Source organism: Anguilla rostrata, chromosome 15 (genome assembly GCF_018555375.3).
Source record: "Anguilla rostrata isolate EN2019 chromosome 15, ASM1855537v3, whole genome shotgun sequence".
NCBI lineage: Eukaryota > Metazoa > Chordata > Actinopteri > Anguilliformes > Anguillidae > Anguilla > Anguilla rostrata.
The window spans coordinates 25,290,393-25,313,073 of record NC_057947.1 but is presented as its reverse complement, the minus strand read 5'-3'; the positions used below and the strand labels follow the sequence as shown (position 1 = coordinate 25,313,073).

At 44.8% G+C, this 22,681-nt stretch overlaps 3 protein-coding genes across 7 annotated transcripts; 2 read left to right on the top strand and 1 right to left on the bottom strand.

The window, feature by feature from the left end:
- Positions 1 to 567: 567 nt before the first annotated feature.
- LOC135240848 (GTPase IMAP family member 4-like) lies at positions 568 to 9,433 on the bottom strand. Of its 3 annotated transcripts, none has more exons than XM_064310847.1 (2): positions 9,328 to 9,433; positions 568 to 2,024 (listed from the first exon to the last, which is right to left on the bottom strand). In XM_064310847.1, exons 1-2 carry the CDS (start codon positions 9,398 to 9,400, stop codon positions 925 to 927), a joined length of 1,173 nt encoding a protein of 390 aa, XP_064166917.1. In that variant the 5' UTR covers positions 9,401 to 9,433; the 3' UTR covers positions 568 to 924. The 3 variants fall into 3 exon arrangements, with proteins under 3 accessions (XP_064166917.1, XP_064166918.1, XP_064166919.1); XM_064310848.1 differs by lacking the exon at positions 9,328 to 9,433 and adding an exon at positions 5,060 to 5,522; XM_064310849.1 differs by lacking the exon at positions 9,328 to 9,433 and adding an exon at positions 4,392 to 4,611.
- On the top strand, positions 7,665 to 9,439 carry LOC135240849 (axonemal dynein light intermediate polypeptide 1-like). Of its 3 annotated transcripts, XM_064310852.1 has the most exons (5): positions 7,665 to 8,041; positions 8,116 to 8,285; positions 8,468 to 8,646; positions 9,050 to 9,214; positions 9,352 to 9,439. In XM_064310852.1, the coding sequence occupies exons 2-5, from the start codon at positions 8,177 to 8,179 to the stop codon at positions 9,382 to 9,384; spliced, it is 486 nt and encodes a 161-aa protein (XP_064166922.1). In that variant the 5' UTR covers positions 7,665 to 8,041; positions 8,116 to 8,176; the 3' UTR covers positions 9,385 to 9,439. The 3 variants fall into 3 exon arrangements, with proteins under 3 accessions (XP_064166922.1, XP_064166921.1, XP_064166920.1); XM_064310851.1 differs by having other exon boundaries at positions 7,665 to 8,285; XM_064310850.1 differs by lacking the exon at positions 7,665 to 8,041 and having other exon boundaries at positions 8,149 to 8,646.
- A 2,314-nt stretch (positions 9,440 to 11,753) lies between these two features.
- LOC135240820 (inactive phospholipase C-like protein 1) lies at positions 11,754 to 22,074 on the top strand. The gene is made up of 8 exons (XM_064310784.1): positions 11,754 to 13,071; positions 14,381 to 14,998; positions 16,124 to 17,674; positions 18,008 to 18,346; positions 18,987 to 19,190; positions 19,456 to 19,531; positions 19,714 to 19,823; positions 20,424 to 22,074. The coding sequence occupies exons 1-8, from the start codon at positions 12,886 to 12,888 to the stop codon at positions 20,526 to 20,528; spliced, it is 3,189 nt and encodes a 1,062-aa protein (XP_064166854.1). The 5' UTR covers positions 11,754 to 12,885; the 3' UTR covers positions 20,529 to 22,074.
- Positions 22,075 to 22,681: the final 607 nt, after the last annotated feature.

Here is a 22,681-nt window from a genome sequence, read left to right as displayed (position 1 = left end):
AGAGAGAATGTTCAGAGAGAGCAGGGAGAGCGTTCAGAGAGTGTTCAGAGAGAGTAGGGAGACCGTTCAGAGAGAATGTTCAGAGAGAGCAGGGAGAGCGTTCAGAGAGAGCAGGGAGAGTGTTCAGAGAGAGTAGGGAGAGCAGAGAGATGTTCAGAGAGAGCAGGGAGAGGTTCAGAGAGAATGTTCAGAGAGAGCAGGGAGAGCGTTCAGAGAGAGCAGGGAGAGTGTTCAGAGAGAGTAGGGACACCGTTCAGAGAGAATGTTCAGAGAGAGTAGGGAGACCGTTCAGAGAGAATGTTCAGAGAGAGCAGGGAGAGCGTTCAGAGAGAGCAGGGAGAGTGTTCAGAGAGAATGTTCAGAGAGAGCAGGGGGAGCGTTCAGAGAGCAGGGAGAGTGTTCAGAGAGAGCAGGGAGAGCGTTCAGAGAGGAGGGAGAGCGTTCAGAGTGTTCAGAGAGCAGAGAGAGCGTTCAGATTTTTACATTCATAAAACTTTGCTTTTAAATCCCCACAGAAACATGATATCCAATGATGTTTCAGTTACTCAATAATCATGACGAGAAGAATCAAATCATTATGTCTCCTTTAATTTTTCAGGTCAGGAAAAAACAATAGGAATTTAAACAATGACTAAATACAACTAGACTATATCAAGGGAACAGTTGTGCAGGATTACAGATACAGATCATTTTGTTGGTTGAACAGATGCATGTATTGTTTTCTCTGAATAACCCTAGTACATGGCTTTCAGGTTAAGAAAGAAATACAATACTGTTGATACATTTTTGCTACTTATTTATTTTTAACTGATCTTGTCAAAATGTGTTTGTGAATGAGGAAAATTTTCTTGCTTTTAATTATGATTCAAAATTAAGAACAGATGTTGATTAAATCCTGCCCATTTTCTCTGGCAAACGTTAGCATTAGAAAGGAGGGTTGCCCGTTTTTGTGTAACCCTTCATTTCCTCTGCAATTTTGTCCTTAACCAATTTCACTGCAGCCATTGCTGGTTCTGTTATGGCTTGAAAGGTTCTCTCTGCAGCTTCACTCGCAGTCTCCGCTTCCCACCCTTTCGCTCCCCCAGTTAACCCCCCTACAATCGCACCCATGCCGCCCCCTGCTATAAATACCGTTCCCAATCCTACCCCTGTGGCTGCTGATGCTGCCACTGCACCTTCTTTGACTGCCTTCACTACAGGATCAGGTGAAGTACGCTCCTTTATTGCAAGACCTACAAGGATTGCCCCAACTGCAACAACACCAAGTAATGCACCCAACACAACCCCTGTTGACACACCTGCTGCCAAAATAAAAATCCTTTTCATTACGCTCTGTTTTGCCATTTCTCCAGTTTTCCCCTTTGCCTTTTCGTCTTCAATGGCCCGTGCCACACATTGGAGCGTCTCATTGGTATAGTGCTTGCCTCCGTTCTGTTTCATCATCTGATCAATTGTGTTCCACAGCTTCTTGATTTCTTTGGCATTTCTAGTCTCATCACCCTGGCCTGCAATGGGATTGTTCCAGTATTTGTTATCGATGACATGAAGCCGGCCTCCACACTTTCGGACAAGTCTTTTCAGGTGGACATTTTCATCCACAAATTGGTGGATGGTCCTGCCGTTTGCAAGCTGGTCTCCGTGGGTAAACATGACAACAGCATACTTCAGAGCCTCCTTTCCAAATTGTTTCAGAATCTCTTCCACCACTTTCTTCTCCTCTGCAGTTTGCCTCGTCACAGTCAGAACAATAAGAAAGGCGTGAGGTCCAGGAGCACACTCTACGATGCACTTGGTTATCTCAGGTTTTAGCTCTTCATCAGACCGCTCAGTAGCAAAATACCCTGGTGTGTCAATCACAGTGATTTTCTTCCCATCAATAATCTTTGTTTTAGCCTCACATTTAGAGGTTTGAGAGTTTGCCTGATCTGATGTTGAGAACACATCCTCTCCCAGAATGCTGTTGCCTGCACTGCTCTTCCCAGCTCCAGTCTTACCCAGCAGGACAATCCTCACATCCGGCGACCCTAGGAGAAAAAGATGCCATTCAAAAAATAAATAAATAGTAATATTTAGAAAATACACAGGAGAGCATACACCTGGGGCTTCATTTACAAAATTTTGGGGAGGTTCTACACTAGAAGTTTAAGTATGCATAAAAGAAAAAAATGCATACAGTCAAAAATATCCTGATTTAGAAAAACTATCCATACACTCACCTGCACACTATTTTCTCTATTACGATTAACTTGAAATTTTACATATGTGCATGAACCTAGTGTCCCACCTAGTTAACTCCCACAACTAAAGGAACACCCATGGAGAATATTGATATGCATAAAAAATCAACTTATCATTCCACTAAATTGTCACAGAGAATGGAGTCAGACACAAAACAAAGAAGAGAAACTACCATGGCCAGGAATTAATGATAATTAAGGCACGGCACTATGATGATCAGCCAGTGATGAGATAATTATTCAAAATATGATACGATAGAATATGACAATACTTTTGTTTGATTTTTGAATTGTTTGATTACACAGAACTTTAATGGCACAGTTTCAAACATGAAAGTCAGATATATGGAAAAAAAAAAAAAAAAACATACTGATATAAACAGATATCCAAGTAAATACCTCCTGGAATAAACCCTTCACCATCAAATTGAAATCACATTGTTGGACCTCACATTCAGCATTTAAATTGATTCTAGGATTTTAAAAAAAGCACTTGAATTGTATCCATCTGTACTGTGGGACTGTATACCACCTCCCTGATGACATGAGCTGAAAATCTGAATGTAGCCTAACACATGGAATGTGTCACCAGCGATATGATCATTTCTCAGACAGGCTAGGATGCGTTAGCTAGCTAGCTATAAATTTATATAACCAACCAGAGATAGTCTAATAGTCCTTAAAAGGCACTCTAATAAGTGAACCTAAATTTAGTCAAATATTTGCATTGTCTTGCCTGTAAGCCAGCGGCACAAACTATGGGTCACGAGTTATACATGGGTCCCCAAATACGATTTAGAATGCGCTATCACAGCAATCTGACTGGTAGTAGGGAGGGCAAAACGGAGCTTTAGAATGTCGCCAGCAGTGTATGCGCGTGAACTCGACAATACATTTCTCCGGCAATACGGCTACGAACCGGTAGAAAAGGTAGTTTGTCGCCTTTTTTTAGTTCATTACAGTGGTGATAGAAGTGACAATAATTAAGTGGTGCTGTGCTGTTAGCCTTTACTGATCGCCGTACAAGGTTAATGTGAAGTAGATAGCACAATTGGAAAGCACTAACCCATAAAAATGTACTTGCTCAATCGAACGGTAAATATGGAAAACATTTGATTATAATCAGCGGCACCGAGATTTTCTTTCACACCCTCAATAAACGGCAAAAGTCCCAGTAGAAGATTGAATTAAACCTTTTAAAGTTATATATTTTCTGAAACGTTATCGATTCCTCTTGGCCACAGTGAGTGAAACTAGGCGATCTGAGCGAATAGTTTCTATGTAAATTACGTCAGAAGAATTCAGTCTTGTTGCTTGCTACCTAAACTTCACAGCACACTTGTAGCAGTACGGTCTGTCCGGTCAGATTTCTTTACGGGGCATGGAAAGGGGAGTGGTTACTGTACTTCGATAACATTCTCAACCGGCTGAAAATCGCACGATAAATTTAAAACGCATATTTCTCCAAAAATAAAGAACGGACATATTTAATACTGTATTCATCGTGTTTCTTCAATGCCTCTTGTGCAAATAGCACATAAAACCGAGAAAGTGTGAAAACCACCATTACTCTGTTAAATATAGATTTTCAGACGAACACGAAAAAGACAGGAACTACTTGGTCTTTTGAAAAGGGATATTATTATTGGAAGGCTGTGCTATTTGATATGAATTAATAGGAACAGAGTGAAACAGGTCCGTAGGACATTTATCTGTATTCCACTACTTTGCTATCAGAGTTGCAATCCAATTCTACAGTCTGCAAAATATGCAAAAGAACCCCAAATCCCCAAGGAAAGAGGCGTATGTATCCATTTTGTGAGCACGCACTGTTTTTAACTGAGGTCCCAAGTGCAATGAATTCAGTGTATATAATCAGGTGGCCAATGTGTATGACACTGCCAAATTTAAAGAAGGCTTTCATACTTACAGAAAACTTTGACAACACCTAAAATCAGAACTACACCTTTGTGCTGCACAGCCAGCATCAGAAACCTGTTTTAGAACATCATGGCACCTTTAGTAGACTTTCATTTACAAACATAGGCATGGATACTGTATATGTCAACGGCACAGTAATATAACGGTCTAGAAATCAGTATTCTCCTAAAACACAAAGCAAAGACTGAAAAAAATCACTACTTAATTACTTACCTTCCATTGTACCTGGTATTGTCTTGTTGTCCTAGTATTGAGTTGAAAAACTGGACAAGGATAGTCTAATCAGACTTTCTGTACTAGCATGCAAGTCAAGAGTTGCTCTTTGAGGAGCTAACTTGATTTCTTAGCCATACACACAGCAAAGAAGTGGTTACCCTGGTCTGAGGTATTTATGGTAAATCACATGTCCGAAACATGACACTGCCTGCAACACATATGCAGAGTAAGTTAAAGTGAAAGTGAACTAAATTTTTTAAAAACTTTAAAACAATTTAAAAAAAAAATGTCAATGAAAATTGGCACAGCAAAATAAAAACAGAGAGGCTTCCGTAAACAGTGAGCTGTAACTCGCTTCCAAATTTCATTTGGAGAACGCTAAAGCAGCCACATTTAAAAGCCATTGTAACTAAAGGGGAGGGGTACGGTCTGTGGTAATTACACAAGGGAAAACAACATCTGAAATCAGAACTACACCTTTGTCCTACACAGCCAGCATCTGAAACCTGTTTTAGAACATCATGGCACATTTAGTAGACTTTCATTTACAAACATAGGCATGGATACTGTATATGTCATCGGCACAGTAATATAACGGTCTAGAAATCCGTATTCTCCTAAAACACAAAGCACAGATTGAAAGAAATCACTACTTAATTACTTACCTTCCATTGTACCTAGTATTGTCTTGTTGTCCTAGTATTGAGTTGAAAAACTGGACAAGGATAGTCTAATCAGACTTTCTGTACTAGCATGCAAGTCAAGAGTTGCTCTTTGAGGAGCTAACTTGATTTCTTAGCCATACACACAGCAAAGAAGTGGTTACCCTGGTCTGAGGTATTTATGGTAAATCACATGTCCGAAACATGACACTGCCTGCAACACATATGAAGAGTAAGTGAAAGTGAAAGTGAACTAAATTTTAAAAAACAATAAAAAAAAAATGTCAATGAAAATTGGCACAGCGAATTCAAAACAGAGAGGCTTCCGTAAACAGTGAGCTGTAACTCGCTTCCAAATTTCATTTGGAGAACGCTAAAGCAGCCACATTTAAAAGCCATTGTAACTAAAGGGGAGGGGTACGGTCTGTGGTAATTACACAAGGGAAACTGCTCACAGTGAGAGCAAGGGTGAGAGGGCAGTATACTGATAGGGACCTGCAGGCAGAGGTAAGGTGAATGATACTAAACTTTATTTGTAAAGTGGTTTTTGTGCCAAGAAAAACTAATGAAATGAAAAACTAAATTAAAATATTGTCACATACAATACAAAGTTATGTTAGTATCCCTGCATGCATATATAGAGGGAAAAGTAAAAATATGCTACAAATTTCTTTTAAAGACAGATATGTTACAAGAATTTTAAAAAGACAAGCAGATTGTTCAGATGGGCTTGTGGGTCACAGTAGAATTTGATTAGAGGAGTTGAGCTTGTTGCTGGGCACATATGGAATCAGAATTATTTTTAGTTAGAGTTATATGTTGGTAGAATTAAAGGTCTATGTTATTATTTATTTTAAATATTGTCCTACTTCGATATGTTTAACGTATTTATAAATTTGAGATTAGGTTCTGTCGTAGATTTTGCTCTCGCTGGACTGACTACTGTGATGTTTTACCTGAAATATCGAATTTAATATGCCTGCTTCTGTGACGTCACTAAACACAATTGAAAGCAGACTTTTATCTCCGAATGGAATGTAGCGGTATATAAAACAGGTCAGGATTGTTATTCAGCAGCTGAACATGCATGTTTAAACTGTTTATTTATTTAACTGCTATGTAATTTAATGTACTGCCATGGAAGGATACACATTCGGTTCTCTGCTGAAATATGACGATCCAGTGTTGGTGACCAGGAAGACACCTCAGGTACAAAAAAGGTTGGGGAGTATTTTTAATTTAGCGGTTTTGGTGCTCCAGCTTGCCAGATTATATCAAAATTATTGACTCAATGGATTTTCCCCACTGGATTATCGCACAGAAAAATATCAAACAGCACCACCAGGATTTCGAGAATCGTTTATGCATTTGTGTGTACAGTATCAGGCATGTGTTTTGAGACTCCCGTTTTCATCAAAAGGAACTTAGTTCGCAATTAACACGAATTTGCACATCACAGTTTTTCTCAACATAACACACAGTTAAATTCTTCTTATTTTTCAATTATGGGCAATTACACATTCGTAATAGTTCTATCTCCTTTCCTAAGAATAGTATTTTCTCTACACGGTGTAGTCGGCACTCAATGATTTGGACGGTGTTTATTTATTTCATTTACTAGCAAGTTGGGGTTGAACGCACAAGCTATTCAGTTAAAATTTTTTTTACAGCAATAATATTTTATTTTGTTTTCTTGTTGCAGTAAGTACCCTTAAAACTGGTTAGCCTTTAGATTGTATCATGTTATATAGCTTTGTATAAAATTAACTAAAAACAATGCATTCATTTTAATTTCCTCGTCATTCTCATGGTTCATGTGGTTAAACAGGAGAGCTACAGTGCTAACATGGTGGGTTCACTAAGTGGGTAATGTGCTTGCTAATATTGCATTGTGTTTTTTCTAAGCATAATAAAAACTCAGTTCCTTCAAAGTCGTGTGTTATGAGATGACTGCCCTCAGGATGTCCATTAAAATCTACTTTCTAAAAAAACACATGCAATTCCTAACAACATTCAGCACAGCAACTCTCCAGGACATGATCATAACGTATCATAATAGCTGATGTGCATTTTTTCTTCAGTGCTGATTTTTGAGTATTGTGTTTGTCATCACTGAGGACCACTGTGAGTGCAGGCTTCTGCTCCAGCCCAGCACTATCTGACTCTGCTGTTGCTACTTACAGCTGCTACTGTCTGCAGCTGCTACTACTAATAAACTTAATTTATATAATTAGATCGGTTTATATGACACATTTCATACATAGGGTTGCAGAACAATGTCTTTCACAAATAATAAATGAAATAAAATCAGTAAAATGAAAAATATAAATGATAGTCAAATGCAAAACATACAAACAACTAACTCCACAGAAACAACTGCTATTTCTGTGCTCAGCAAGGTTGCATATTTTGCATTTGGTTAGCAGCATTTAGGGGGTGGTACAGCAAGCCATACAGCTGTCCTAAAATCTCAAATTTAGAACTTTCTTGATAGTTGCTTTGCCTGAGCTTTCAAGATTCTAAGTGGTTATTTGTTCATTCCCATACTGTTTTTTGCCACCTAAAAATGCCATTATATCATAGTGCTATGATATAATATATCAAAACATCCATAACATTATGAAAAGAACAAATGTATTTATTATTATTATAATTTCCCCCTCTAGTACAAAATGCCTAATTCCCATTTGTTTCATATTTATGGAAAATTGCTCTGTTCTAGCTCCTCTTGGGGCAGTAGACTTCCTGGTCTTCAAAGAGGCACCCCAATCGTAGAGCAGGGCGCCAATGATATAATTTCCTCTCCTGAAACTCCTGCAGTGATGATGTAATTCCCTCTCAGGGTCAAGCTCCCCCTATTAGAGGGAGCCCCCAGCCACCACCTACAAGCTCCCCAGTCCCCCCTCCACCCAAACCAAAGTGCCCCATAGCAGATGCAAAAAAGGAGAAAACTGAGGAGATCCTCCATGCCATTCTGCCGCCGAGGTAAGCCCACGTTGTCCGCGCCTCTCTCTGTCCTGCGACGCAGCAGCTTGGCCCCTGACGTGCTTCCGCTGCAGGGAGTGGTCGGACGGCGGCGGCCTGTGGGTGCAGCGAGTGTCGAGCGCGCCGGGCTCGCGCATGGACGTGGTCAAGCTGGAGGAGCAGCTGAATCTCAAGCTGCAGCAGAGGCAGGCTCGGGAGACCGGGATCTGCGACGTCCGGAGAGAGCTGTACTCGCAGTGCTTCGGTGAGCAGGTGCCATCCGAGCAATGAAAACACCAGGGAAAATAATTTAACTGGACATGGCTACACTTGCACTGACCATTCAGGATAGAAGCGTGGCATATCCAACCATGCATTTCCATTGGGATCTGTCGTCTTCTCAGAGCACCAGACCAAAGCCCAGTTTGTCCTGGTCTCCTCCCACAGATGAACTGATCAGACAGGAAACCATAAACTGCACTGACAGGGGGCTGCTATTGCTGCGGGTTCGAGATGAGATCAGCATGTGCATGGCCGCCTATCAGACTCTGGATGAGAGCAGCGTTGCCTTTGGCATCAGGAAGGTGCTGCACGCTGAGCAGGGGAAAGCCGAAATGGAGAAACAGGTACAGCAGGGCCAGTGTCATCGATGCAGAAGACTGGTTCCTTTCCTTCCTCAGACCAATGATATGGAGGGTTAGGCTCCTCTCCATCCTCCAATTGGACCAATAGGAGAGAACCTTCGCTCCACAGAATAATAAGGGAACAGAAACCCAGCCCCCTTTCTTTACACCAACAAGTTGGCCAGTAAGAGAGCAGTCTAAACCTTGCCACTCATAATTGAGATCCTCCAAGAAGCCAGAAACTTTTAACATGTTGAACATTTTACCACTAACATGAACCCGCTAAGTGTAGAATGGACACACACTCAGGGAGCAATAGGTTGTTTATGAGTGAATGGATGACAGTAGATTGTACATGAATGAATGTGCTGCTGTAGCCAGTGGCTCCCATCCCCTCCCCGTGCAGATCCAGGACCTGGAGGAGGAAAAGAGGGCCCTGGAGCGGCAGCAGAAGGAGATGGAGGCAGAGTGTGAGGCCGTTAATCTGAGGGAGATGGAGAGACAAGTCATGGAGGATAAGAAGCACACGGAGGAGATCGAGTTCCTAAAGCGCACCAACCAGCAGCTCAAGGTTGTGGCTCGTTAAAATGGTCTCCTTTAACACTTGTCGGTAGAGCACTTGAGAATGCAGTGTATAGACCGGTTCACAGATTAACAGCCAATGTTAGTGTCCCTCTCACTCACAGTGTGTGCGTTTATCTTTTTCAGTTCCAACTGTCGGGCATCTCACAGAAGAAGTGACCAGTGTCAAACACATCTGGGGATACCACTCGATGAAGAGCTTTAAAGTTAGAAGACACAATCTCCACAATTCTGGAAAAAGATACAAAAAAATAAAAATTGGCATAATATGAACACTAAAAATGTATCTTTTAAAAGCAAATCTAATTAGTCGTTTTTTATTTATTTTTGCACCCTAGTGAAGCAGGCTTTTGCATGTTGCTTTAAGACTAAAGGTTTTTACTGAAAAAAAAGCCATTGCTTCTGCACTTGTTGTATACTTTTAAGACATGTTACTGTTGCATTACTTTACTTAAAAAACTGAACAAAACATGGTTTCCTATCCCCAAACTGTTTGGCTATATCACAACCAACAGTCAGTGCTGTTAGGGTCAGTCACACCCCTTATTCAGAATAAACAAATCACAAGCTGTCAAACCATTGCAGCAAACAACTGTCACATATGCAGGCAGTAACACAGTGGTGCAGTTCTTACGACCAATCCTGACCAAGTTCCCGAAGTAGCTCAACCATCAGCTAAAGGTGTGACTCTACAGACCATACTCATACTACTACACCAGCACTTAGATATTTAGATTCTATTCACAAATAACAGGTCCTGTATTTATTTTATAAGATACAGTAATGCTAAACTTAAGATATTTAACTCTTCAAGAATCATGAGAGTGTGTTTTTAAATTCAAACATTCAAAAGTCAGTGTTAGTGTGTCATTGCAGTCTTTTTCATAGGTGGAGTGTGTGCTTTTCCCTTATATTATTGGATTCTATCTGGTGGGTGTCTGTCAGAAACAGTAACCACGAATAAGATGTCATATTCGTCACGGTATACTGCTTATGTCACATATTAACCACTGAGTCAGAGAAGGTCTTTTAACACCATCTAAACCAGAGGTCCAGGAGAATTTAATTGTGGGGGAGTGAAAGCTCATGCAGACCAAGTTCCTGAAGTACAAGCCCAGCTCAAGTACAGTATCAAGATGTGGCTCTACACAGCAAAGACTTCTACAGCTACAACAGAGCTCCAACAAACTCTCAGGAACTTAGGCTCAACTCAAACAGAATTGTATTGTGCATCACATCATGTGCATCACAAGTACCTGCCAGAAATATAGCTTTCTGATTCATTTCAGTTGGCTTTCATATTTATGTTTTTTTGTTGAAAAGCAAAAAACAAAAGTAAGTCAAAAAGTATTTGAGTAGTTTTTAGTAAATAATTTACTGACTCTTACTCAGAACAAATTGATTACAGACATATCCAAAACACAGGGTGTGTCAAAATCAGCCAATGGGTACATTGTAAGAAACAAAAACACAATAGCAATAGCAATGAGCTCAGCAATAGCAAATGACCAGAAAGACCATGGAAGACCATTTGTAGTGGATGACCGAAGAATATGTTCAGTCGTGAAGAAATGGGTCATTTCAGCGGTTGAAACAGATTAAGAACACTCCAGGATGTAGGCGTAGATGTGTCAAAGACTACCATAAGTATAGATCTGCAGGCTGCAGTATAGATCTGACAGAGCATCACCAGGGAGGATATCCACTGTCTGGTGATATCTACAGGTTGCATACTACAGGCAGTCATCCAATCCACAGATTTCCAATAAAGTACTAAATATGATGATTTAATTTAAGATTGTTAATTTGTCTAAATACTGCCCTAAATGAGAAGACTATGTAAACAAGGGCTATAATACATACAGAGCAAATAATCAAAAACAAAAACTGTGCCACTGTCCAAATACTTGCGGACTGCCCCCTGCTATTCCACGTAACTCAGTTCCGAGGTACATCAAGACCTCATCTGTCATAAAGTGTCAAAATTGTGAGACATTTTTATTTCTGGGAGAAGACGGAGTTCTTCCCATGCGCTTAAACAGTTTCACTTACTTGGCTTGAAAACGCTGGTCGAAGATCTAGTTTGTGTATTGGCAGAATTAATTAAGGTATGGATTTCTGTGGGTTTCAAATTATTCAAAATAAATTCAACAAGACAACACTAAAGTGAAACACATATGAACCGTGTGCGATGCGATGCGACGCAATGCTACTGTATGCGGTTGAAAAACAACTCCTTCCCGTCGCCCAACCGTACCTGAACACGCACCTGTGTCAGTATTCATAAATTACCGACGCACGGTGATTGCGTCATCTTATCTCAACCTTGTAGTGCTTTTCACAATAAATAAATGGCTCCTATTATTATTATTATTATTATTATTATTACTACTACTATAGTACTGCTACACACCAGGTGGCACAAACATTAAGTGTATCAATGGTGAAGTAGGCTATTAAAGAATTGTATCTTATCTGTATATAAATAGGGAGGAGGGGTGCATAATGCCACCCAGACACCAGAATAATTTACAAAGGCCGTGAGCATCTACGTAGGAGCAATAGTTCGTGAAAGGTCCAGAGAGTCTAAAGCTGGACCCCGATGGAATAAATAAGAATTCCTGCATGCCTGCATTGTTATGAGAACATTTGAAGAAAGCTGCCTCTCCTGCAATACATACAGTTTTCAGTTATATCAACATTTAGCTCCAGACTAAGGAACAAACACAAACATGCTATAACCGTATCCAGTGGTGGATTTTCAGTTTAGTCAGATTCATCAGTAAAAATGTAACGTTTTTTTGTGAAAAACGCAAAAAGATGGGCTTTCGTTTAGGGTGGAAACTGATTTAATCTTTACATTTAATTCCGTTTGTTTTCATTGAACTCCGACTCGTTTGAATATAGAGATTGGTGTTTTAGATCGATTCCCCCTGTGGATTGGTTAATGTAAACATCAGTCATGCTTGTTACGGGAACACACGTCGAATGGAAGGACTGGGAGGCGATTGTTCTCGCTGTCAAATATTATTCTGTTCTTGTAATACTCAGGACGCAACTACAATCTGCGGGACTTCGAAGCCATCTCTTCGTTACTTTCTGCCTTCATAGAACAGTCGCTGCTCGTGTTATTTTTAGTTTTTTTTTTTTTTTGCCCCAGACACATCAGTGAGTTTAACGTCGCATTAGATGCCTCTAGAGGCATTTAACTTTTTCGCACAAGCATTTTGCATATTTTCTGCGCGTACCTAAATGTCAGAAAGTGATGCTTTTCTGTTCTGATATCTGTTATAATACAAGAGAGCTGCAAAACATGTTTGTCGCTAATATACTGTGCTTTAAAGTGAATGCAATAACAAAAACGAATGTCTTCGAGCACATTAGCAAACTTCAAAGTGCTTCGAAGTCAGGATTTGAGGAGCGTTCAAGATTTGAATGACAAGTCTTCCAACATTATTTAAACTAAATCTGTCATCTGACGGGTGGCCATTCCGAGCGACCGGCATGAAGACAAATTCAATGGAAAATTCTAGCCTTAATCTACTGACATTGTAATGCTTTGTACATGGTACCACTGCACGCGAGACCATTGCGGTTATAAACTATTGTGACTTTCAGAAAACGCCTGAAAAAATATTTAATATCCTTTAATTGCGTGTAATGTCGGAACGGGAGTGTTATGGCGACGGAGCCCCTGAATTCCGCCCTGGGAGATCATCCAGGACAGGCAGGCGTAGTGGGGTCATCCTTCCCTCACCGGGATGCTCCAGCCCCGGCCGTCAAGACTCGGAGACTGGCCCTATGGAGACGGTTAAGGCCGGACCGCGACGGAGTAGTATCATTAAGGTATGAGCAACTACGCGTATGAAAAAAATGTTGGAGAAATTGTTACTGGTAGCATGACTGTTATAAGATATACTTATTCAATTCTATTAATGTAAGGCCATTTATAATGAATAGATTTGTAAATGGAATAAGAGTAAAAGTAATTTGTAAAGTAATTAGCTAACTTTAGCCAGTAGCGGTAGTATTTTTAAATCTAGCATGCCTTATGCAATAGTTATGATAGTTGTGGTGTATTTGAGAAACTTTTAGTTTTGTATTATTGCAGTTTACCAAGGTATTTTTTTTCTTTTCCATGCATCATTTAAAATTTTCTCTCTTCCCTTTCCATTTAACCCGTTCCCTATAACAAAAACTCTGTGCCAAACAAAACATTTCTTATAATGTGGCACTTGGCTATTGGAGTAATGACAATGTGCTTGCTGCACAATATGTATGTGTGTGTGCGTGTGTTTGTGTGTTTGCGTACGTGTGTGTGTGTGTGTGTGTGTGTGTTATATTCCCAGCACAGTGGAAGGGGGGTCGATGGATGAGTGAACTCTCTGTCTCTCGGTGTTATCCTGTTACTGGTGCCACTAAGGAGTGGAGTGTCCCAGCACTGAGTCACTGCTCAGCAGGCTGGTCACATGAGCTTCTGAAATAATAAGCCCTGTCTGTACTAAAAGGTGCTGGGGAAGTACGTTTTCTCTCAAATATATCACCATGATCATGCCTACATAGAAAAATAATCACCCTTTCTGTTGACGTTAAAGTCTAAATCTCAGGACTGGTTTCAGATTTTCAGTGATTTGGAAAGTGAACTATTTGCTATTGTATTAATGTAAAAAAGTGCATTAAATTTTTTTTTTTAACCCTTCCTACTAACCCCTGCCTCTTTTCCTTCCACCACTCTTCTTTTCCTCATTTTCTTTTCCTTCTTCTTTCCCTCCTCTTTCTTTCTCCCCCTTTCACACCTTCTCCCTCCATATTTTCTTCTCCCGTTTCTCTCTCTCCTTTTCCAACTTCTCCCTTTGTCTTTCTCTTCCATCCTTCTAACTCCCCTCTTCTTCCTTCCTTCTTTTCTCCACTCTCCATGTTTCTTTCCCATTTCCTTCATGTCCTCTCTTCCTACATCTCATTCTCTTCCTCACTTGTCTGCATCTTCAGCACACTTCAAAAATGTTGTGTCTTTAGACTGAATCTGTTTGAACCAGTTGCACAGTTATACTTTGGTTATTCAGTTTCATGGAAATAGCTCTCTCCCTCCCTCTCCCTCCCTCCCTCTCCCCCCCCTCTCTCTCTCTCCCTTCCTCCCTCCCTCCCCCTCTCTCAGGACTCCTCAGTGTCAAAGGTGGGAGGGGGGAGGAAAAAGACGGTGTCGTTCAGCAGCACGCCGTCGGAGCGCAAGGTGAGCAGCGTGGTGGACTGCCTGGCCTTCATGCAGTGCGGCTGCGAGCTGCGCAAGGTGCGCCCGAACGCGCGCGTCTACTGCCGCTTCTACACGCTGGACCTGGAGCAGGCCTGCCTGCGCTGGGAGCCGTCCAAGAAGGACGCCGAGCACGCCCGGCTGGACGTGGCCGCCATCCGCGAGGTGCGCGCGGGCAAGAGCACCGACACCTTCCGGAACCACGGCCCGGCGGACCAGCTGGCCCAGGAGGCCGCCTTCTCCATCATCCACGGGCCGGACTGCCGCTCGCTGGACCTGGTGGCGCTCTCGGCCGACGCCGCCAACATCTGGGTGACGGGGCTCCGCCACCTGCTGTCCCGCCCTGCCGGGGCGGGGGGCGGCGCCGGGGGCGGGGCCGAGGACGGCAGCCTCGGCAGCCGGATGCGACGCGGCTGGCTGGCCGAAGAGTTCGGCAAGGTGGACGAGGACGGGCACGGCGTCGTGTCTGAGGACGTTGCTGTGGCGACCATCTGCAAGCTGTGCCCCAGCATCAAGGAGGCTAAGGTGAAATAGAGAGAGCCACCTGGACAGTAAAAACACAAGAACAACAACAATAATACAACGTGGCCAAATAAAGCATTGGCTTTCACTGTAGTACAGTGCAGTATGGTATATATCATAACAGTATCAATTGTAGCCACCAGCCATGTGTATATTGGGTAGAGAATCTCCCAGGAGGGAGGGATTTTGTTGCCAGAACTGTCCCCATCTCTCGAAATTGTAAGAGGGATGCCTTTGGTCTGAAATCCCAAAACACTCCTCTCCTCATCTTTGATCTATTATTCGCATAAACACTCCCTGAAACATATGTTAGGTGGGCATTCTTGAACAAATGCCTCAGGTGCACCTGTTGAGGTACATGGACATTGTCAAAAAAAAAAAAATAGAATGTTTGGGGACCTTTAAATGCCATTATATTCTGTTGAAATCCGTAAAATGAGTTGTATGTTGCAGAATAGCCGCTTGAACGTAATGCAGTGGTAGCATTAGGGCATTAGTAGCATTAGCATTAATCTGTTACTAGTATTAGAAGGATTAGGGTATTAGCAGCGCTAGCAACGGTAGTGTGTTTGTAGTAACAGTAACATCGGCGCATTAGTAGGATTAGGGTATTAGCAGCAGGATATCGCAGCACCGGTTCATAAGTACAGGCTTTCACAGCACAGGGTCATTAGCACAGGCTATTACAACATCATTAAAGCACAGCGTATCACAGCAAATGATCTTTAGTGAAGGACCGTTAGTGTAGGGTCCACAGCACGGGGAGTCAGTGCTGGGCTCAGCACGGCACAGAAGGTGCATGACACCGTACCACCTCGCTGATGTCACGGCTGGGCGCATAAAAAGCAAGAAAAAACAGAGGGAAGCATTCAGAACCCCACATTTTCTCTTCAGTTCAGTTGCCATTGTGATATTATGTATATAATAAGTACATATTTCCAACGCAAAACAACAACCAAGGACGAAAGACACAGCAGAAGCTGACGTAGCTTTGTCAAACCTTGATTGGTGTTAATGCAGTGAGCCACAGCATATGTTCACAGTGAGGCTTTCCCTCTTTCTACCTCCCTGGGCCTGTCTCACTCCCCACCGCCCTCCCCCTCCCACTCCCCCTCTCCCCAACCACAGGTGCGTCTCAGATTTAAGGAGATCCAGCAGCGCAAGGAGAAACTGACATCTCACGTCACCCTGGAGGAGTTCCATGAGGCGTACTGCGAGCTGTGCACTCGTCCGGACGTCTACTTCCTGCTGGTGCAGCTGTCCAAGAGCCGGGAGTGTCTGGACGCGCAGGACCTGCGACTCTTCCTGGAGGTGGAGCAGTGGGCAGGGAAAGGGGCGGGGCATGGGGCGGGGCCCTCGGCGGCAGAGGCCAGCCAGGACATCCTGCGGCGGTTCGAGCCGTCGGTGACGGGGCGCGAGCAGGGCCTGCTGGGATTGGACGGCTTCACCCGCTACCTGCAGGCGCCCGAGAGCCAGCTGATGGCGCCTCGGCACCAGAGCGTGTGGCAGGACATGAGCCTGCCCCTCACCCGCTACTACATCAGCGCCGCCGCTCCCAGCTCCTTCCTGCAGGGGGCGCCGGGGGCACTGGAGCAGGTGCTCCGGGCCGGGTGCCGCTACCTGGAGCTGGGGGTGAGCGATGGGCCCAAGGGGGAGCCGCTGCTGGACCCCAGCACCGCCGCCGTTACCCTGCGCAGTGCCCTGGAGGCGGTGCGCGACCACGCCTTCCTGACCACGCCCTTCCCCCTGCTGATCTACCTGCGCCAGCACTGCTGCCCCGCCCAGCAGCACGTCCTCGCTCAGCACCTGCGGCAGGTGTTCGGGGACCGCCTCTACAAGCCTGAGGCCCCGCCTACGGGAGAGAGCGACGTCCTCCTGCCCTCCCCTCAGCAGCTGAGGGGGCGGGTGCTGCTGGCGGGGAAGAAACTGCCCCCATGGCAGGAGGGGGAGGTGGGGGAGGTGAGCAACGATGAGGAGGAGGTGAGTGTGGTGGACAAGCAGGCGGTGGATGTGGCTGAGGGGGGAGAAGTGGGCGTGGCTGAGGCGGAGGAGGGTGTGGTCAAGGGGGAAGCCCCGAAGCTCCATCTGTGCCGGGAGCTGTCAGACCTGGTGGCGCTGGCGGACGCCGGCAGCCTAGCCTTCTTCGAAGCCCAGAGGCGTGGGGGCTCTCCCCAAACCCGCCCCTCCCCCTGGACGCTGTGCTCCCTGGGGCGGAGCGAGGCGGGGCGGCTGGCCAGTGAGGCGGCCGAGGGGCTGGCGGCCACCACGGGGCGGATGCTGACCCGAGTGCGGCTCGGCCCGGCGGGGCCCGACTGCGCCAACCCCGACCCCCAGGCCTACTGGACCAGCGGCTGCCAGCTGGTGCCGCTCAACCTGCAGGCCCCCGGGGTCTCCCTGGACCTGCACCGCGCCCGCTTCGCCCAGAACGGGGGGTGCGGCTTCTCGCTGCGCCCCGCCCCCTCCGCCACCGCCGCCACGCCGCCCCAGGACCTGCGGGTCAGGGTGATCGGTGCCCACAGCCTGCCCAAGCCGCAGGGTTCGGGCACCATCGGGGAGGTCATCGACCCCTACGTGGTGCTGGAGCTGCACGGCGTTCCCGCCGACTGCGCCGAACACCGGACCCGCACCGCCGCGCAGAACCAGGACGACCCGCTCTTCGACCAGACCTTCCACTTCCAGGTGAGGCGCGGGGTCTTCCCTCCGGACCACATAAAATCCAGGGTTCCAGTGCAGGGATGGAGACACTGTGCTGTGATGTTAACCTGAGGTCCATTGGGGTCTGTATAGCTGCCATGTTAATGTTTTAAAAGAGTGGGTGGATGCATTTACCTCAAGATCCCTAGTAAAAGGCTCCCAATATGTATCTTCCTACATTTCTGATTGGCTACACAATCGAGAAAGCAACTCTAAATTCACCTACTTTATGAATGCATTACAATTAGTGATGCTGTCATTACCCCTGACACCTGACATTACCGCCCCGCCCCCCCCTGCCCTGGCCCGTCCCTTCAGGTGAGTGTACCTGAGCTGGCATTGCTGCGCTTCGTGGTGCTCGATGACGACTACATCGGCGACGACTTCATTGGTCAGTACAGCGTGGGGCTGCAGTGCCTGCAGTGTGGTTACCGTACTGTGCCTCTGCTGAGCTTCTCTGGCGAGCCACTCCCCCGCGCCAGCCTATTCGTCCACGTGACCATCACCAGCCGGCAGGGTGGGGATGGGGGCGGAGCTCAGCGGAAGGCGGGGCGGGGCCGAATTCTCCGCCACGTTGGCATCAGGACCCTGGACCACGTCCTGAGACCCGCCGCTGCCCCGCTGAAGGAGGCAGCTGACCTACGAGAGGGCGTGAAGGTGAGTGTGCCCGTCACTCCTTATGCCCTGCCCAAACTTCGACACTCCACCCATTTGAGGAGCAAGAACAGCCACATGACTATCGCCATGATAACTATGACTATGGCTGTCGTGACTGTGCTTGCACGAGAGGAGCGCTGTAGTCACGGCCATTGCTCTGAGAAAGAGGCTATAGTGACTGTAACTATGGTGACCATGGCCATGGTAAATGGTAAATAGTAAATGGCCATGGTAACTGTGACTGTGGTGACTGTAGTCAGAGGGGTGTCTCTGCCATGGCTGTGGCACTGTGGTTGTGAAGTCAGTCACATCAGGGCATGAATGACAGCTTAAGACTATCCCTGTGTCCCAACATGAGACACTGTGGTTTAATCTGAGGTAATTCAATTTATTCAGCTAATTAACTCATTTGCCTAGTGTAATTGGTGTCAGCAAGCACCTGTATATACACTGACCCTGCAGGAATGGGATTGCCCAACCCTGTTCTGTAGCCACAGATACTAAGGATTCCTTCAGCCATTTGCGCATGTTCAACTTTTGTGTATGTGAACTTATGGGCAAGTGTTTGTGCAATTGCATCATTCCATATATCCAAATGTGTGACTACACCATTTGATACAGTTTGTGTGTGCTTGCTCAGAATGCTGTGGAAGGTTTCAAAGAGCAGTGTGGGCTCTCCCCTGTGGCCGAATTGAAGAAGTGCATCCAAAGCCTGGCCTCCCGTCTGCAGAGTGCAGATGGAGCCCCAGGGGCCAATCTGGCTCTGAGAGATGGGTACCCCTACCTGGAGGCGCAGGGATACCTGCCCGAATCCTCCTACAAGCTGCTCACTGCATATGAGAAGGTAGGTATGCCTGCATTGTGATGTGTAGGCATGACTGTTCTGAGATCAGCCAGGTGAGCATGTGTCTGTGAGACTGTACTGACATCAGCCAAACGAGTGTGTGTCTGTGAGACTGTTCTGAGATCAGCCAGGTGAGTGTGTGTCTGTGAGACTGTTCTGAGTTCAGCCATATATGCACATCTGTGAGACTGTACTGTGGCTAGCCAGGTGAGCGTGTGTGTGAGACTGTACTGGGATCGGTCAGGTGAAGGTCTGTCTCTCTCAGGTGGTCACTGCGCTCAGACTGCTGATTGAGAATGCTGATGGTGTGCAGGGGAGGATTGGCCAGGTGCATAGACATGGTAAGGACAGGAACCGACCGGGAGGGGATGGGGGCATAATCTCAGTAATGTGACACCATAAATTTTCCAGCAGGGAGTGCTGATGTTTACATACCAGGAATGGTATAGCGCACTATGCGTGGAGTGTGAGTATGTCTGATTGGTCAGGACAGGCTGGGCTGACCCAGGCTCCTCCTTTTTAGGGGTGGAGTTGCAGGATGACCTGCCGAGGCTTGGGGAGGAGGAGGGGCTGAAGGGTCGCATACTGAACAAGGCGGTGGAGAGTTTCACCTGGAACCTCACAGTTCTGAAGGTACCGTTTCTATGGGGACAGCAGTACTGTCTCTTTGATTTAGGGAAACTGCAACAGTAATTTTCTTTCTGATTTAGGGACAGTACAGCAGCATGGTCTCTCTCTAATTTAGAGGCAGCACAGAACCACTTTCTCTGATTTATTGACAGTGCGACCATACTGACTCTCTGTGTGAGATAGCCCAGCAGCAATGTGTCTCTGTTGTAGGGACATTGCAACATGTCATCAAATAACAATCATTAAGCAAAGACTCTTACCCAGAGCAACTTACAAAAGAAGAGAACATCAGTGTTACATCAGGCTACATCTACACATGTTACAGCTATTTATAATCAATCAGGGTTAGCTGTAAAAGCAATGATTAGTATTGTAAACAATAGTAATTACCGCTACAATGCTGACCTGTCTTTAAACTGTCGTACCATAACTGCCTCTCTGTTTTAGAGCCATGACAACAGTAAGTTGAGTGCTCTTGTTTCGTTCAGGGAAGTGCAACAGTATGATCTTCAGTTTCTGTTTTCAGGATAGGTAACAGTAGTGCTGTTTCACATGTCGTTTCCCTGTTTCAGAGATAGTGTAACAGTAGTGTCTCTGTTTCAGGGACAGTGTGATCTGCTGCGCATTGCCAAGGCAAATGCTCTGGACACCCTGAGGCAGCTCACTCTGGGCTGCGAGGCCTGTGGACTGACCTCTACAGCCAAATGACAAGAACACCTACAAACTTTTCATTCCATCAGGCCTGTTAACTATGAGAAAAAGGGCCAAGAGAGTGAAAATGGGGGAATAGCTTAGTCCCCAGGGATTAATTAAGTGCTAACATCCTAACAATTTTGACTTAACATTTCAGACAACTTAAGTTGTAAGAACAGTATGAATATATTAGCTGGTATCTACTGTGGGGGAAAGGGAATGCTCAACAATGTTCTATAAAATTTAGTATATGGTGCTTCAGTCCTTTTGTGCATTGTCCGTGGGTCTGTCTGCTTTTTAAAAAAAAAAATCAATGACCTTTATTATTTTATTTTATTTTTTTTTTAAATCACTGCAACATTGGATTCATTTTCAGTTTTGTTTACACTGTGGTTTGTCAGGGTTAGGGCTAAATGCTTGTTCTAAATGCCTGTAACATTGCTTTCATTTAAAAAAAGTGTTTACACTGTGGCTTTCTTGGACTAGCGTTCAGTATCTTTTCAGATAGTGCAGTATTCCAGAACCACGGTCAGTGCCCCTGCATACTTGTGGCCACCCAGATCCAGGGTAGAATAGCTCTGCTGACACTAAGATCCTTCTGTGTTGAATTTGCTTTGTTGGAATGACTGTGTGGTTATGAAATTTGACTTTTAACCAGAATAATTCAAGGGCAAAATCACTGTAACCTAGTGCCACATGAGCCTGAACTGCCTCAGTACATGTTCAGCTGCAGGACTGGACAATGAAACCAAAAAATATGTAACTTACTCTGGACAAGGACATATTTTAACCAAATTAAAAGTTAAAAGAATGAATATGAATGCAATATTCACTTAATGATCGATGCCTCTTAACTGATGAGACTACCAAGTTGCCACCAGGTAATTGCACGAGTGTCATATAGCATCGGGGCCTTTAACTGGGGCTAGTGGCTTTGTGAAGAAGGCCAGTGGGTCCGCAGCAATGTGCAAACTTCAGAGAGAACTCACATCTTTTATGAGGACAAAAACCTCTAGGGTCTTCGATTCATACGAGTGCAACATCGAATGAAAGGACGTCCAACGCTTACCTGTACCACTGCAGCTCCATCCAGGCACTGCGCGGATGCTGTACAAGTTAGCCTCAGTGTTAGCCCCGGATGGGCTTCAGCAACCATCTGAGCTCCTGAAAGATGATCCGTTCTATAAGGGCCTTTCACTTCAGGAGAGAGAGGCCAGAGCCACTCATTTCACTCAGAGGATCTCCTCTCACTCCTGTCAGGGCCAGGTGGCCAGGTGACCAAGCTGCTCGACACCCACAGGTAAATCACATGGGAATGACTGCATGGCTCCTGTCCGGGAGATTAGAGGTACGCTGACAGGGACATAAAAACGCAGCAAAGACAGGCTGCACATCATAGTGCCCAGTGGAGAATGAAACGCAGACAAGTGTGTAGTGGAGGCACTCACAATTTATACAGTAATGGAGAATCTGGCAACCTGTCAACCTGACCAGTGGAAATAGCAAAAAAAAAAAAAAAATGGCCAGTACTTTTTAGGAGAAGCCGGGCACAAGAGAAAAGTACTTATTTCATGTATAACTAGGAGAACCAGTTTATCAAGGTAAGTTTTCTCATCTGGAATTAGGTCATCCCTCAGCAAAAGGTCATCTCATCTGTTAATTACCACAGCTTTCCTCCCCGGTAATCTACATCAATTGCCACTAATTAAGCACAGACCACAACTGATCGCAATTGTCGAGTGGTAATGTTTTTTAAGCAATGGGAAGCAGGCATAATGTAAATGCAATATTACACAGAAATAGTTAAATAATAACAATGTGCATAGTTTGTAGCAGTTAATGCTTTATGTTTATGAAAATCTAAACTAGATTAACTCAAATAAAATGCAAGGTTTAAACACTGTGATTAAATTTGATCCTGGTCAATTGTTCTCTGTCATTCTTGAGGGGTTGTTAGTGTAAACGTTTCCATAGGAAGAGATGAATCTTTCTACATCCACGCTGGAATGCAAGCATCATCAGTTACACTAGACTGTATGGTGCCAAGCCCCACAGTCAGCATTGGCATGGTCCGGATTCAACCCCAGGCCATGCAAATCAGCCTTGCACCACTGGTTGGTACATTAACCTAACGAGCCACCCTGCAGCCCCCTGTTCAGTATAATTTG

Bases quoted from the DNA above. Each gene is read 5' to 3' on its own strand.
- LOC135240849 (XM_064310850.1), top strand. From the start codon at position 8,341: ATGGCTACACTTGCACTGACCATTCAGGATAGAAGCGTGGCATATCCA. The intron at 8,647-9,049 runs GTACAGCAGGGC...CTCCCCGTGCAG, and splicing joins AAGCCGAAATGGAGAAACAG to ATCCAGGACCTGGAGGAGGA. The intron at 9,215-9,351 runs GTTGTGGCTCGT...TATCTTTTTCAG, and splicing joins GCACCAACCAGCAGCTCAAG to TTCCAACTGTCGGGCATCTC.
- LOC135240848 (XM_064310847.1), bottom strand. From the start codon at position 9,400: ATGTGTTTGACACTGGTCACTTCTTCTGTGAGATGCCCGACAGTTGGA. The intron at 2,025-9,327 runs GTGAGTGAGAGG...TTTTTCTCCTAG, and splicing joins AAAAGATAAACGCACACACT to GGTCGCCGGATGTGAGGATT.
- LOC135240820 (XM_064310784.1), top strand. From the start codon at position 12,886: ATGTCGGAACGGGAGTGTTATGGCGACGGAGCCCCTGAATTCCGCCCT. The intron at 17,675-18,007 runs GTGAGGCGCGGG...CCGTCCCTTCAG, and splicing joins ACCAGACCTTCCACTTCCAG to GTGAGTGTACCTGAGCTGGC. The intron at 19,824-20,423 runs GTACCGTTTCTA...TCTCTGTTTCAG, and splicing joins GGAACCTCACAGTTCTGAAG to GGACAGTGTGATCTGCTGCG.